At 39.5% G+C, this 13001-nt stretch overlaps 1 protein-coding gene across 1 annotated transcript in view; it reads right to left on the bottom strand.

The window, feature by feature from the left end:
• The window catches only part of ADSS1 (adenylosuccinate synthase 1), a 48005-nt gene that overhangs the window by 13972 nt on the left and 21032 nt on the right, over positions 1-13001 (bottom strand). Inside the window, exons 3-10 of the mRNA XM_048853629.2 lie at positions 10788-10850; positions 9967-10017; positions 9509-9575; positions 9082-9189; positions 8628-8709; positions 7662-7788; positions 3575-3729; positions 1121-1245 (exon numbers count right to left, since the gene is read on the bottom strand). Coding sequence (XP_048709586.2) covers positions 1121-1245; positions 3575-3729; positions 7662-7788; positions 8628-8709; positions 9082-9189; positions 9509-9575; positions 9967-10017; positions 10788-10850 — 778 coding nt within the window. The remainder of the gene's footprint in view (positions 1-1120; positions 1246-3574; positions 3730-7661; positions 7789-8627; positions 8710-9081; positions 9190-9508; positions 9576-9966; positions 10018-10787; positions 10851-13001) is intronic.

Here is a 13001-nt window from a genome sequence, read left to right as displayed (position 1 = left end):
AGGCTACGCCTACACTACAGACCTTACAGTGGCACAGCTATATCACTGCAGCCACACCACTGTAAGGTCTCCCATGTACCCGCTCTATGCCGACGGGAGAGAGCACTCCCATCGGCATAATTCAACCACCCCCAGGAGCAGTGGTAGCTATGTTTGGGGGAGAGCATCTCCTGCCAATATAGCGCTGTTCACACCAGCACTTCTTTCAATGGAACTTATGTCGGTCAGGGGGTGTTTTTTCACACCCCTGACCAATAAAAGTGCTAGTGTAGATATAGCCTATGAAAAAGGGACCGAGATAGGGAAAGGAAACAGAGATGGTTCCTATAGTTGTATGGCTTAAGAGGGAGCCCTGGAATTGGCCAGTATGAACTATGCCTTAACATTTGCTTCTCTGTGCAAACCTCAGGACTTCCCAATGCTGTGTTCCAGTTCACTAACAAACCCTACTCTGTTTTGAAAATGCTACCTGGAGACACTGCAAATTCTCGTGCATTGACCCCTGAAGAGGGTGCACGTCCCTGAACACGAGTCTCTCCGAGTTGGGCTCAATGGGCAGAGCTCTCAGTGAGAAGCAAGAATGCTGCAGCCCAGAGGCACCATCTTAGAGATGCTGAGTCTGCGTGGCCTACCCTTAAGGAAAAGTGGGACCTTTGGGGGCCTGGTACACAGATGGCCAAGAAACTGTTTGAAAGCTGGGTCATCGCACAGATCCTGTGGATCTTTGCCAGGCACTCTAATGGACCAATCCAATGTTTGCTGGAGTCAATGGGAGTCTTTCTGAATGCACTGGGTAAAGAATGACAGACTGAAGAACGGCTGCAGCAAACTCTGATACACTGATATGTTCGACATCAGTCATTTGGTGCAGAGCAAATGAGTATTTGTATCAGAATGTCATCATATCACACAAAGTCTCTAGCTCTAAGAATACACATATTTGCATTTCATGGGCATTTAGGTAGCAGTCTGAGATTATTTTCCCTATGACAATATTTTATTGCATTTTTGCATAAAATGTAACACTTAACTGCACTTATATTAACGTGACCTACATATTTTATTTTGTGAAAAACAAAATTATCTGTTCCATATGTAACGCAAAATCTGTGACGCTTACGCAGTGAATCCATTGATCATGTGAGCGTATCTCAAAATGACAAGGTCTAACCAGCCACAGCGCCTTTTCCGGCCTGTGGTTACTCCCCATTCATGGCCTCGGGACTGCAAGAGGTCTCCAATTTCCTACAGGAAGATAAAGAGACGTCGATGGTGTTTCAACAATAGAGGTAACAAACCTCAGCCTGTCAAATCAATTTTTTTTAAAGTAAAGCTTAGTTCTCTTAAAAGGGGACTTCAGTTGAAACTAATGCCCCTATCCACAGAAACTGGTACAGTACAGCATCAACAGTATGACTTTTCCCACAATGTGCCTCAATATGCTTCAGTATGACTGGTTCTTATTTTGGAGGAGCCCCTATTTCCCCTTCATATGATAAGAAAATCTTCTTAGCAATTCAGCCCCTGATTTCTCTGTTAAGAGTTTATTTCCTTGCACTCCCCCATCAGTATGTCTGTTTCCATCTGGTGGTTTGCAGGAGGGGTTGTGCCTTTTTTGTCTTAGACCACAAGCTCTTTGGGGCAGCAACAATCTTTTTGTTCTGTATTTCACAGAGCCTAGCACAATGGGGTCCTGGTCCATGACTGGGGCTCCTGGGCATTATGATAATACAAATAATAAATATTAATAAAAAGTGTCATTATAATAATACAAATAACTAAAAGTGCCAGCTGGTGCCCATTGGGATGGCAATTTTTGTTATGCGAACAAAAAGAAGAGAAAAACCTTCCCATGAGGAACTGAACCAGACCACCAATTCATTTCATTGCATCCATTAGATTTAGTCACTGTAACATTAAAGAGGATTCAGACCAGAGACCTAGAAGTTTATGGACGCATATCTCATTATTATTCTCCTGAGCCATCCAGTTTACTGATAACGAAGGTACAATATACATTTAAAAACCCTACCCACTCTCCATTTTTAATCAAGAAGTTTTTGCATGATTGGCTGAAGCACAAACTGGTCTATTTTATAAATCATTCAGAATACATCATATCGTTAATAACACAAGACTATAACCTGCAGTTCCCAAGTTCTTATACAGACAAAATTCCTAGTGAAGCAACGAGTTTTGCCTGAGTGAAGGCTGGAGGTTCTGGCAACAACAAACAATTGCCAGTGTAACTGCACCAATAGCTGTGAGATAAAATGATGACATTTATACTGGAGAGATAAGGTGGGTGAGGTAGTATCTTTTATTGTATCTACTTTTGTTAGTGAGAGGACAAGCTCACAAGCTTACAAGCTTTAGGTCTGGGAAACTTCAGCAGAGTGTCACAGCTAAGTACAAGACGGTTTAGCATAAGTATTTAACACATATTGCAAGGGACAACTCAAGGTGAAGTGGCCCATTAATACCCCTCCAGTCATACGGAGGAAAGGAGGGAGGGGCTGTTAGGGGGTTATAGATTGTTGTAATAAGCCATATCTAGTGTCTCTATCCAGTCCATGATTTTTAGTGTCTTGCGAAATTATGAATTTAAGCTCCCAAAAGCTTTCAAAAAGGCTTGTCTTTTGAGTGTTCCTCTGAGGATAAGGTCTGAAAGGTCAAATATAGAGTAATTGCTTTGTTAAAAGTGTTCATCAAACAGGTGATGTGGTATTCTTGTCTTTTATCATTTTCCTATGTGTGCTCATCTGAGAGTGTAGTGATTGCCTAGTTTCATGCGCATGGTTGCTATTTGGGCAGTTAAGATACACCACATGTTGTGATAGGCACGTGTAGGACCCATTTTTCTTGAAAGATGTGTTGTGGGGGCTGTTGATCATTGTAGCAGTGGAGAAATGTCTGCAGGTTTTGCATCTGTTGTTCCAGCAGGGTCTGGTGCAGCTTTGAGGTGGTGTGTCCTGGTCTATGGGGAGCTTGCTTCTGATGATGAGCTTGAAGAGGTTGAGGGGTTGTCTGAAGGCCAGAAGAGGGGGTTCAGGAAAGATTTCTTTCCAGATGGGATCCCCATCAGGTATGGGTTGTAGTTGTTTGATGATACCCGTTATGGGTGTGCTAAAAAAAAATCTGTTCCACCTTTTATTTAGCTGTGACACTCTGAGTACGTTTCCCAGACCTGAAGAAGGGCTTTGTGTAAGTTTGAAAGCTTGTCTCTCTCACCAGCAAAAGTTGGTCCAATAAAAGCTATTACCTCACCCACCTTGTCTCTCTAATATTCTGGGAGCAACATGGCTACAACAACACAGCATACAACAATGGAAGACATTTATATCTGTAATTTGTTATGACAGGTACAGAGATTGTAATAGAATGCCATCACATCAGTGTTGTCTGCTTTGCAAAAAACATCTCAGGCTGCCTTCAACTGAGTTACACTAGGGATGAATGTGGTCCCTTGACATTGGCTTGGCATTTATGTGTCAGCAGGAGACCATTATCCTGTTACAATATTCTATCCCATTGACCTTATTTCTCGGTTACTGTAATGTAATGTTAAACCTACGTTTATCTGCTCAGTGGGAAAGGCTCCAATTCCCACTCTAGTAGTGTATGCCTTCACCACACCATATACTTCACCAATATTCTGAGGAGGAACACCAAGTCCAGTGCATACACCACCCACAGTACAGTTTGATGATGTCACAAATGGGTACGTGCCTGCCAAAAAACAAAACAAAACAGCACAACCTTGTTTCCATGGTGATGGAAAACAAAGGCTACCTTTCCTTGTATTAATCAAAGATGGGCTTGCATTTGTAACTTCACATGGTTACCACCGGTGGCTAAATTAGATTGACTCTATAGGAGAAGCTCTCACCACACCAGTCAAGGAGGAGGGAGAAGTGCTGTTTACCCCAAGGTGAGGAGGGGTAGCAATTTAGCAGAGAAAGCTGAGCTCTGCTCCCTTAACACTCCCACTTGGTGATCAGAGTAGCTTCAGTTGTATAATTTTTTTCTCTAAAGTCTCATTAGAAATTTAAACGTGACTTTGTTCAAATTAAGATAACTTTACTGACTGATGCTTCCATGTGATATAAGGCGGCTTTCAGAGTGCCCAAAATCGTTAGCTCTGCCCAATTAAGAAAACCACAGTTCTTTCACAGTGAAATTTATCCCGATACAGAAGGCCCACACAAGGTCATAAGCATACATCTCTTGCATCCCATTTAAGACTGGCTGTCAGGATGACATTCAAAGCAGGCCTAGGGGCTGCAATGTGGAATTGCTGGGGAAGCAGTTGCATGTGTCTACATCAGCCCCCTCAATCTGGCCTGTAAGGCCACAAAAGAGCAGGGACTGCATAGTCACTTTTATGTGGATCAGACAGTCCTATACAACTGGCAGAGGGCTTCAGCTTCTTTCCCAGTCTACAGGATGCTATTCAGCTGCCTTACACCTTGGCCCTAGAATGGAGCATGGATTTCACCTCCCTACTGTTCTGCACTTCAACCTCATGGAGCCCAAGTACTCAGAGGCTTTATGTGGATGCAATGGATATCAATCTTAGAGCATAACAGGTGCACAGAGTATTGTACAGGCTGCCTGCACTGGGATGAATTTCATTCCCAATGAACATGAATTACTCTCAATAGCATTTTAGTGAGACCTCTGTGTGTGTGTATGTATGCATGCACACACGCAAAACTGCCATTGACTGAAATGGGGCCAGGATTTCACCTCTAGCCTCTTAAGGCAAATCTTGTTACTGGTGTAGTGCCTGAGTGATCATGCTATACATCTGGCAGATCAGCATAGGTAAAGAGAAGGATAATTTTTTGTTGCTGCCTGACCATTGGCTGATCACCCCCAATCCGCTCCACACTGGGGTACCAGAAACCCCTCACAGAGTACAATTCCACAGTACAAGGACAGTAGTAACCCCTGTGCAAGCTTGAAGAGGAGGGAAGGTTTGCCCCATGAATGGTATGTATCCTTCTCATTGCATGCAGATCTCTGTGCACCAACAGGGCAGAAAATCTCACTTGGAATCTTCTACTTTCAGCCATAGAGCACAAAACATAAAAGATGAAAAGAGGACATGGCCATCTGCAGTCCACATACAATATTGCTACATTAAACACAGACTTACGATTCTGCCATCCAATGGATTGCTAAGTATATAGAGCTATAATAGTACCTGACGTATGAAGAAAGGTTAAAAAAAACTGGGCATGTTTAGTCTTGAGAAAAGACAACTAAAGCGGGGACCTGATAACAGTCTTTGAATACATTAAGGGCTATTATAAAGAGGACAGTGATCAGTTGTTCTCCATGTCCACTGAAGGTAGGACAAGAAGCAATGGGCTTAATCTGCAGCGAGGGAGATTTAGGTTAGATATTAGGAAAAACTTTCTAACTCTAAGGGTATTGAGGCTTTGGAATAGTCTTCCATGGGAGGTTATGGAATCACCATCAGTGGAAGTTTTTAAGAAGATGTTCGACAAACCTGTCAGGGATGGTCTAGATTTACTTAGTCCTGCCTCAGTGCAGGAGTCTGTACTTCATGACTTCTTGAGCTCCTTTCCAGCCCTACATTTCCATGATTCGATAGTCTGAAGACAAACCATCATTGCAGTCAGTTAGGCCAACCTGCAGCTCTGCCAGCTGTCACAGGTTTAATCATGCAGTCACCACACCAGATTAAAGGTTAGGTTTTGGAAGTATCATTATATATGGCTCCCTCATACATGGTATTTGACAGTTGTGAAGACTACTCTCTCCACTTGGCTCCTCAGCAGGACATGCATTTTGAAGCGGTGATATCAGATACATTTCTTCCGGGTTCCTACACATCTTCCTGCTGAGAGGAATACCTTGACATTTCAGAATACCAGAGTAAGAAGCATGGGTGTTTTTTCCTGTGTTCAAGCATGAGACTTAAAGGAACCAGATTTGTACCCATTGGAAGTATCCAACTCAGATTTCATAGCCAGCAGAATGATATTCTCCAGGGAGTGCCCATTTCATGTTCCTCATTGCTAAAGCTTACTTTGTCACATTGCTACCAATAGAAATATAGGTGATTATACCCATAAGTAGATCTCTCTTTGTTAGCTGTAGTGCACCATTCTTTTGTCCTCAGGGGTAGAGTCTCAGAGGACTGGAAGGGACCTTGGAGGTCTTCTAGCCCAGTTCCCTGCACTCAGAGTAAGACTAAGTATTATCTAGATCTCCCTGAAAAAGTGTTTTTCTAACCTGCTTTTAAAAACCTCCAATAATGCAGATTCCACAACCTCCGTAGGCAATTTATTCCAGTGCTAACTACCCTGACAGTTAGGAAGTTTTTCCTAATGTCCAACCTAAACCTCCCTTACTGCAGTTTAATCCCGTTGCTTCTTATCCTATCCTCAGAGGTTAACGAGACAATTTTTCTCCCTCCTCCTTCTAACGCCCTTTTATGTATTTGAAAACTGTTATGTCCCTGTTCCGTCTTCTCTTCTCCAGACTAAACAAACCCATTTTTTTCATATTTCCTCATAGACCCGTTTTCTAGACCTTTAATTATTTTTATGACTCTCCCCTGGACTGTCTCCAATTCCTCCATGTCTTTCCTGAAATATGGTGCCCAGAACTGAACACATTACTCCAGTTGAGACCTTATCAGCATGGAGTAGAATCACTTCTAGTGTCTTGCTTGCCCTCCTACTAATACATCCCAGAATGATGTTTGCTATTTTTGCAACAGCGTTGCACTGTTGAGTCATATTTAGCTTACGATCCATTATAACCCCCAGATCCGTTTCCACAACACTCCTTCCTAGACAGTCATTTCCCATTTTGTATGTGTACAACTGATTGTTCCTTCTTTAGTGGAGTACTTTACATTTGTCCTTATTGAATTTTATCCTCTTTACTTCAAACCATTTCTACAGTTTGACCAGACCATTTTGAATTGTAATCCTATCCTCCAAAGCACTTACAACCCCTCCCTACTTGGTATCATCCACAAACTTTAAAAGTGTACTCTCTATGCTATTATCTATATCATTGATGAAGACATTGAACAGAACTGGACCCAAGACCGATCCCTGCAGGACCCCACCTGATATGCTCTTCCAGCTTGACTGTGAAGCACTGATAACTACTATCTGGGAAGGGTTTTCCAACCAGTTATGCACCCACCTTATAGTAGCTCCACCTAGGCTGTATTTCCCTAGTTTGTTTATGAGAAAGTCACGTGAGACAGTATCAAAAGCCTTACTAAAGTCAAGATATACCACTTCTACCACTTCCCCCTATCCACCAGGCTAGTATACATATATTGAAACTGATAAAGCTTTCACTTCGGTTGGATTTAGGATAATAGAATTTGGTGTAAGGGCCCACAGAGGCAAAGCCACCTCCTTTAGCATATCTTGTAAAATCATCAGCCACTGCATTTGTGCACTGCTGCTATTTGCCTGAACAGTAATGTTTAGTTCAGAATTATGAAAAGTGAAATAATGTTCTGGCCATTCTCCCAATAATCCCCAAATGATATAATAAGAGGATTTTTTTTTCTGATTTCCTACTGTTAGCAAAGCTGATGCAAAGACAAATGAAAACAAGCCATCTCTCAGGAGTTAAATGTACTTTACAGGGTTACTTACCAAAGTCAATGTCAAGTAGTGCTGCATTGGCACCTTCAATAAGAATTTTCTTTGGGGAGCCGTGAAGAGCTTCATACATAAAATAAACACCATCTCGGACCATTGGTCTTATTTTTTCAGCGTATCCCTGAAAGTTTCAATATAAATGTACATTTCACCAAACAATGCTACCAGAATGGCTGGAGCAATAAACAATATGGTCAGCTGTAAAAACTCACAAATGACTCTAACATGCCAGCCTCAAAACTACATTTTACCTGGAAAACAAAACAATTCGTTATCATGCCATAACAAAACTGTGCCTAATCACTCACACACCCAAAAAGACGATTACTGTTAGAATGTTGTATACCATTTCTATATTGCGTACCTCAGCAGCAATGATGCACAGCTACATCATATTTTAAACAGAACATAATCTAGCCATACTAATATATGGATGAGACAGAAATGCTCTGTGCAACAACTAATTGCTAAAACTAGTTCTGCAATAGGCCTGGAAGTCTCTTAGATAGCCTAGAATTCAGTCACGGGCAGAAGGATAAGAAAAGTGACCGCAAGTCTGTATTGCCCAGATCTCTTTAATAAAGCATGATCAATTTATCTTGATACACATTACATTAGAATAATAACTATGTTTTGAACATCTCTTTTTATTAGGACTTATTTTTAATATTCCTTATCTGAGAGCATTCTATTATAAAATATGTATTTTACTGTGATTCATCAGTTGTATGATGATGTATGTATGTATGTATGTATTTCCTCAATATGCTTTAATTTCTTATACAATTTTCGTAGTTTTACAGTTTTTATAAGAAATAATTCAGAGACATTTTCAGCTGGATTTAGATTTTAACATTTTTCTACCTTGGTTCTTTTTACATCTTTATATATGATCACAGTGTTCCTTTCTGGCTTTAGAATCTATGACTATATGAATCTTCCCCAATATTAAATCTTTACCTTTAGTTTTTTCAGTTGCCCTTCTGTGTCTATTTCCAAAGTGGGAAACATTGACTTGTATTGGTGTGCCAGATTCTTGAACCTGCAAAATACCAAAAACTTGTATATGCAGAACTTGCAGTAGTTTCTGTTTTAAAAATCTTTGGCAACTATTCAGTTTGTATCATAAAATAAGTATAGTAAAAGTTCTCCAGTGAAAATACATATGACTCACATACGAGTATAAACAACGTTTATCCATGCCCTGGTCATTTAAAGTGACTGGAAGCTGTGCACACACACAATAAATATTTACTAAAGTTTCCCCTGCACCTACTTCCTTTTTTTTTTTATTTAAAGGATTTGCACACAAACTCATACACACTAGTTTAAAAATGTCCCCTTATAAAGCCAACTTGTCATCCAAAACGTACCATTCCTCGATAGACTATTTTAGAAGTATTAATAATTGTACCTTGAAGAAAATTCATCAAAGTCTGAAAGGAGGTCACAAATACGAAGGCCTGTTCGTGCAGCTTTGGAAGAATACGTTGGTCCAATTCCTTTCTTTGTCGTACCAATACTAATTAAATAAAGAAAAAAGTGTGTCTAAACGTGTGTATAAAAATATGTTTTATGCTACTGAATTTTATCAAAACTTTTCATTATACTACATATTAGGGAAGTGTTCCAAAATGGAGACGAATATTTTATGAATAAAGCTCTAACTTTTTATTATTACAGATATTGAAGTTTTCCTGCTTCAGTACACATGCATAATAATTGCTACTATGCACTGTGTGCAGAAAAGGCCTCAATCCTTGGATCTGGCTCAACTCAGCTAAGAACCCCCAGGGCAGGAGGGGTGTGTGTGTGTAATAAAGATGTTGATATATAATTACTTTTTTCCCTCTTGTGCTTGACGCTGTACTTCTTGAAGTCCATCAACTGCCTGGTGAAAGTCAAACACTGCACAGCAAAGGAAAACCACAGGAACAGGATGAGACACCGAAGGAGAAAAACATCTTAAAAACAAAACAAAACACACTGGTATCTACAATTTAAATGCTAAGTCCAAAAGCCTTTGCGATTGTTGAATATGCACTGTTCTCACATGAAGTATTACAGAATATTATGAAAACAATATGCAGAACTACATATTAGGAACTATAAATTCTATTAATATCTTACTGGTAAAGTTTATTCATTCTCTACAGCATGGGAAGAAACAATATTAGATACAAATACAGGATTCCTTTTCAAGGTAAAATAGCAGTTTTGAATGCATATGCTGGGCCTATCATTTGCGTTTCCTATCAGTCCTTTCTATGCTTTAATCTTTACTTTGATAAATACTTACCAATGTGTGCTCTATCTGATATGACGAGTCTTTTCTCCCAATCCTTTAAACCTGTCAGAAGATATACATTAAAGACTTAAGATTTATATTCTACTGAGGTTGTCAGACTTGGGCATTTACTTTTAGTTTTACTGTATCTTTCCTCTAATTCTCTTTCTTGTTAAATGTGTTGCAAATCCAGATGTACAGTTTACTTTAAATGGAGTAGAAGTCACCTTGGTTAACACATCAATCAACTGTTTTCAACTGGACAATACTTTCTGATTTTGGTATGGATAAAGGTATCAGGTATTCTTCATAATCCCATTATACTGTAGTACACATTCAATTTTTGTTATAAATTAAGTCAAAAGCTATTAACTGTGTTGCTAATGATGATACTTTAATTTTTTTTCCAAAGTGCTGCCTGTCTATGAAAAAAAGCTTTAACTAAATTTTTAAAAATTGTACCCACAATTTGTTCCCACCAAAGCATAGAATTTGCAATTATAAACATTTCTGCACAGAAGCTAGGACACAGAAATCCTGGGCCTATTGAAGTCAATGGGATTTTTGCCACTGACTTCAGTGGAACCAGGATTTCACCTTATCTTTTGTTGCAGCAAATAACTGCCCCCATAGAATTCAGAGACTGTTCTTTAAAATTTGTCCATAAGACACTTACACCCTGTATTTTGTCAGGATTGCTCTCTAAATTATTTTAAATTGGAAAATTGCTATACAGAATATTTATGGCAAGTGGTCAAAATCTGGGTCTGAAATGTACTTTGATTTACCTACCATTATAAAAAAAATTATTTACAAGATTAGTTGACACAAACCTTTCTTTTCATTTTTTTCAGCTTCTTCAAACAAGCCTGGTAAATGTATAACCACCCCATTACCTTTGGGAAAACACAAAAGATTTATTTTAAAAAGCAGGAGATAGAATATCCATCCTTTAAAATGACTCATGTAAACATCATATTTTGTACTGAAAAAATCTCATTAAAACTTCCCTAGGACTGAAGATTACCCTGTGCTCATCATTAATTGGTTTTAAGAACCTTTGGAGCCAAATTCACATTTGGTATAAACAGGTGCTAAGTCTACTAAAGTCAATAGAATTATACCTGCTTACATCAGATCTGAATTTGGGGTCTGATTCAAAGCCAACTGAAGTCAATGGAGTCTTTTGATTGAAATGGCTTTTGGACCTCAATTCCACATTGGTGTAAGCTCAAAGAAGTCAATGGACTTACACCAGGGACATATATGGCTGATATTATTTAAGTCTTCATCTATCAAATGCATTTGGGACTGGGCGACAGGGGATGGATCACTTGATGATTACCTGTTCTGTTCATTCCCTTTGGGGCACCTGGCATTGGCCACTGTTGGAAGACAGGATACTGGCCTAAACAGACCTTTGGTCTGACCCAATATGGCCGCTCTTATGTTCTTATATCTTTACACTGAGCTCAAAATAGCTACTGTGATACATGAGAAATGTTTTTTTCCTTTAAAACTGGAAATTAAGTTCCATAAACAATACAGTGTGTACTGGAGATGAGGAAGGATAAGAGACATGGTGGGCTGGAAACAGCTGCTACTTGCTTCTTCCTGGAAGCACCAGAAATACATGCAGTACCTGCTTCTCTGCATAAATCTATATTGGTTATTAGTTATTTTCCATACTAACTGGAAACAGAACCAACCATATTTGTCACCAGAAAAACAGAAGTTTTACTTAGTATATTTTAGTATTGAAACTAGAGATGGGCTGGAACCAGTACCACAAATCTGAGCACCTCCAAAATTTGGAACGGGAAAAGATTTAAAATCTGGGATTGGATCTAAGGGCTGTGCTGCTGTAGCATTTCAAGTGCAGGCACTACCTCTGTCAACAGGAGAGATTCTCCCATCAGCCTAGTTAATCCACCTCCATGAGAAGCAGTAGCTAGGTCAATGGCAGAATTCTTCTGTTGACTTGATGTCTACATTGGGGGTTAGGTTGGCTTAACTACGTCGTTCAGGTGTGTGGATTTTTCACACCCCTGAGCGACCTAGCTACGCTGATGTAAATTCCCGGTGTAGACCAACCCTAAGTAATCTGACTCAGGCCAACCTTTAGAGTACTTATAACAGTATGTTAGTGTTGCTTTTGGTGTAATGTTAAAGGAAAATTGCAGCTATTTTGATTAGTACAACATTATAAAATCTCAGAGTAAGGTATACTTCATATAAGGAGTGTACTGTGACATCTACTTTTTCTAAAAGCTTTAATTACATTTGTCATGTCTTGCATATTCCCTGTAATATCTATGTTGCTGACAAGTGGTATAATTAGGGACAATAAGCAAGATACAAACCATTCAAATCTTTGTTTATTTGCTAGGACCAAATAGTCAAACTCAGATGCATAAATTGTGCCAAGAAAACCCAGGCTGTTCATGTAAAACAACCAATTTGCAAACAAGTACAGAGTTACCACTTGGGTAGGCTCAAGCACTAACTTCTTTTAAAATCTGACCATTGGCTCTATTTTTTTTCAAACGGCCCATTAGTTTAGTTCAGCTATAGTAAATATCCTGTTGAAAAATTATTCATGAAATGCAGTTCATGCTAGCGATAGTCAGTATGTAGGAAATGGAGCTAGATACATTCTTAGAAATCCAGCTTCTGGTTTGCATTCCAGCTACCATGTTCGACAAACCCAATGAATGCAGTGTTGCAATGACACTTATATCATGATGTTGTAACACAAAAATCATAACATTGCGATGTGACATCAGCCCAGAAGAGCACACATTTCAAGAAGTATGGATGGCAAAAGACTGCCTGGAAGATATTCTGCCAAGTAAAGCACTGAATCTTGGGACATATTTCTGAAATTTGGGAAAAGAGGAGAGGCTAGAGAAAAGTAAAAGGATCGGTTAGTGTATGTACAGGTGTTCGCATCTGCAAAGTGCAGGCAAATGTATATGCATATGCAATTTTGAACATGCACATCTGGAAGACAAGAGCTGAACTCCCAAATATCATTAAAAAAGCAA

Source organism: Caretta caretta, chromosome 6, assembly GCF_965140235.1.
Source record: "Caretta caretta isolate rCarCar2 chromosome 6, rCarCar1.hap1, whole genome shotgun sequence".
NCBI classification, from domain to species: Eukaryota; Metazoa; Chordata; order Testudines; family Cheloniidae; genus Caretta; species Caretta caretta.
The sequence above is the reverse complement of the archived record's forward strand: the minus strand, read 5'-3'. Positions and strand labels throughout refer to the sequence as shown.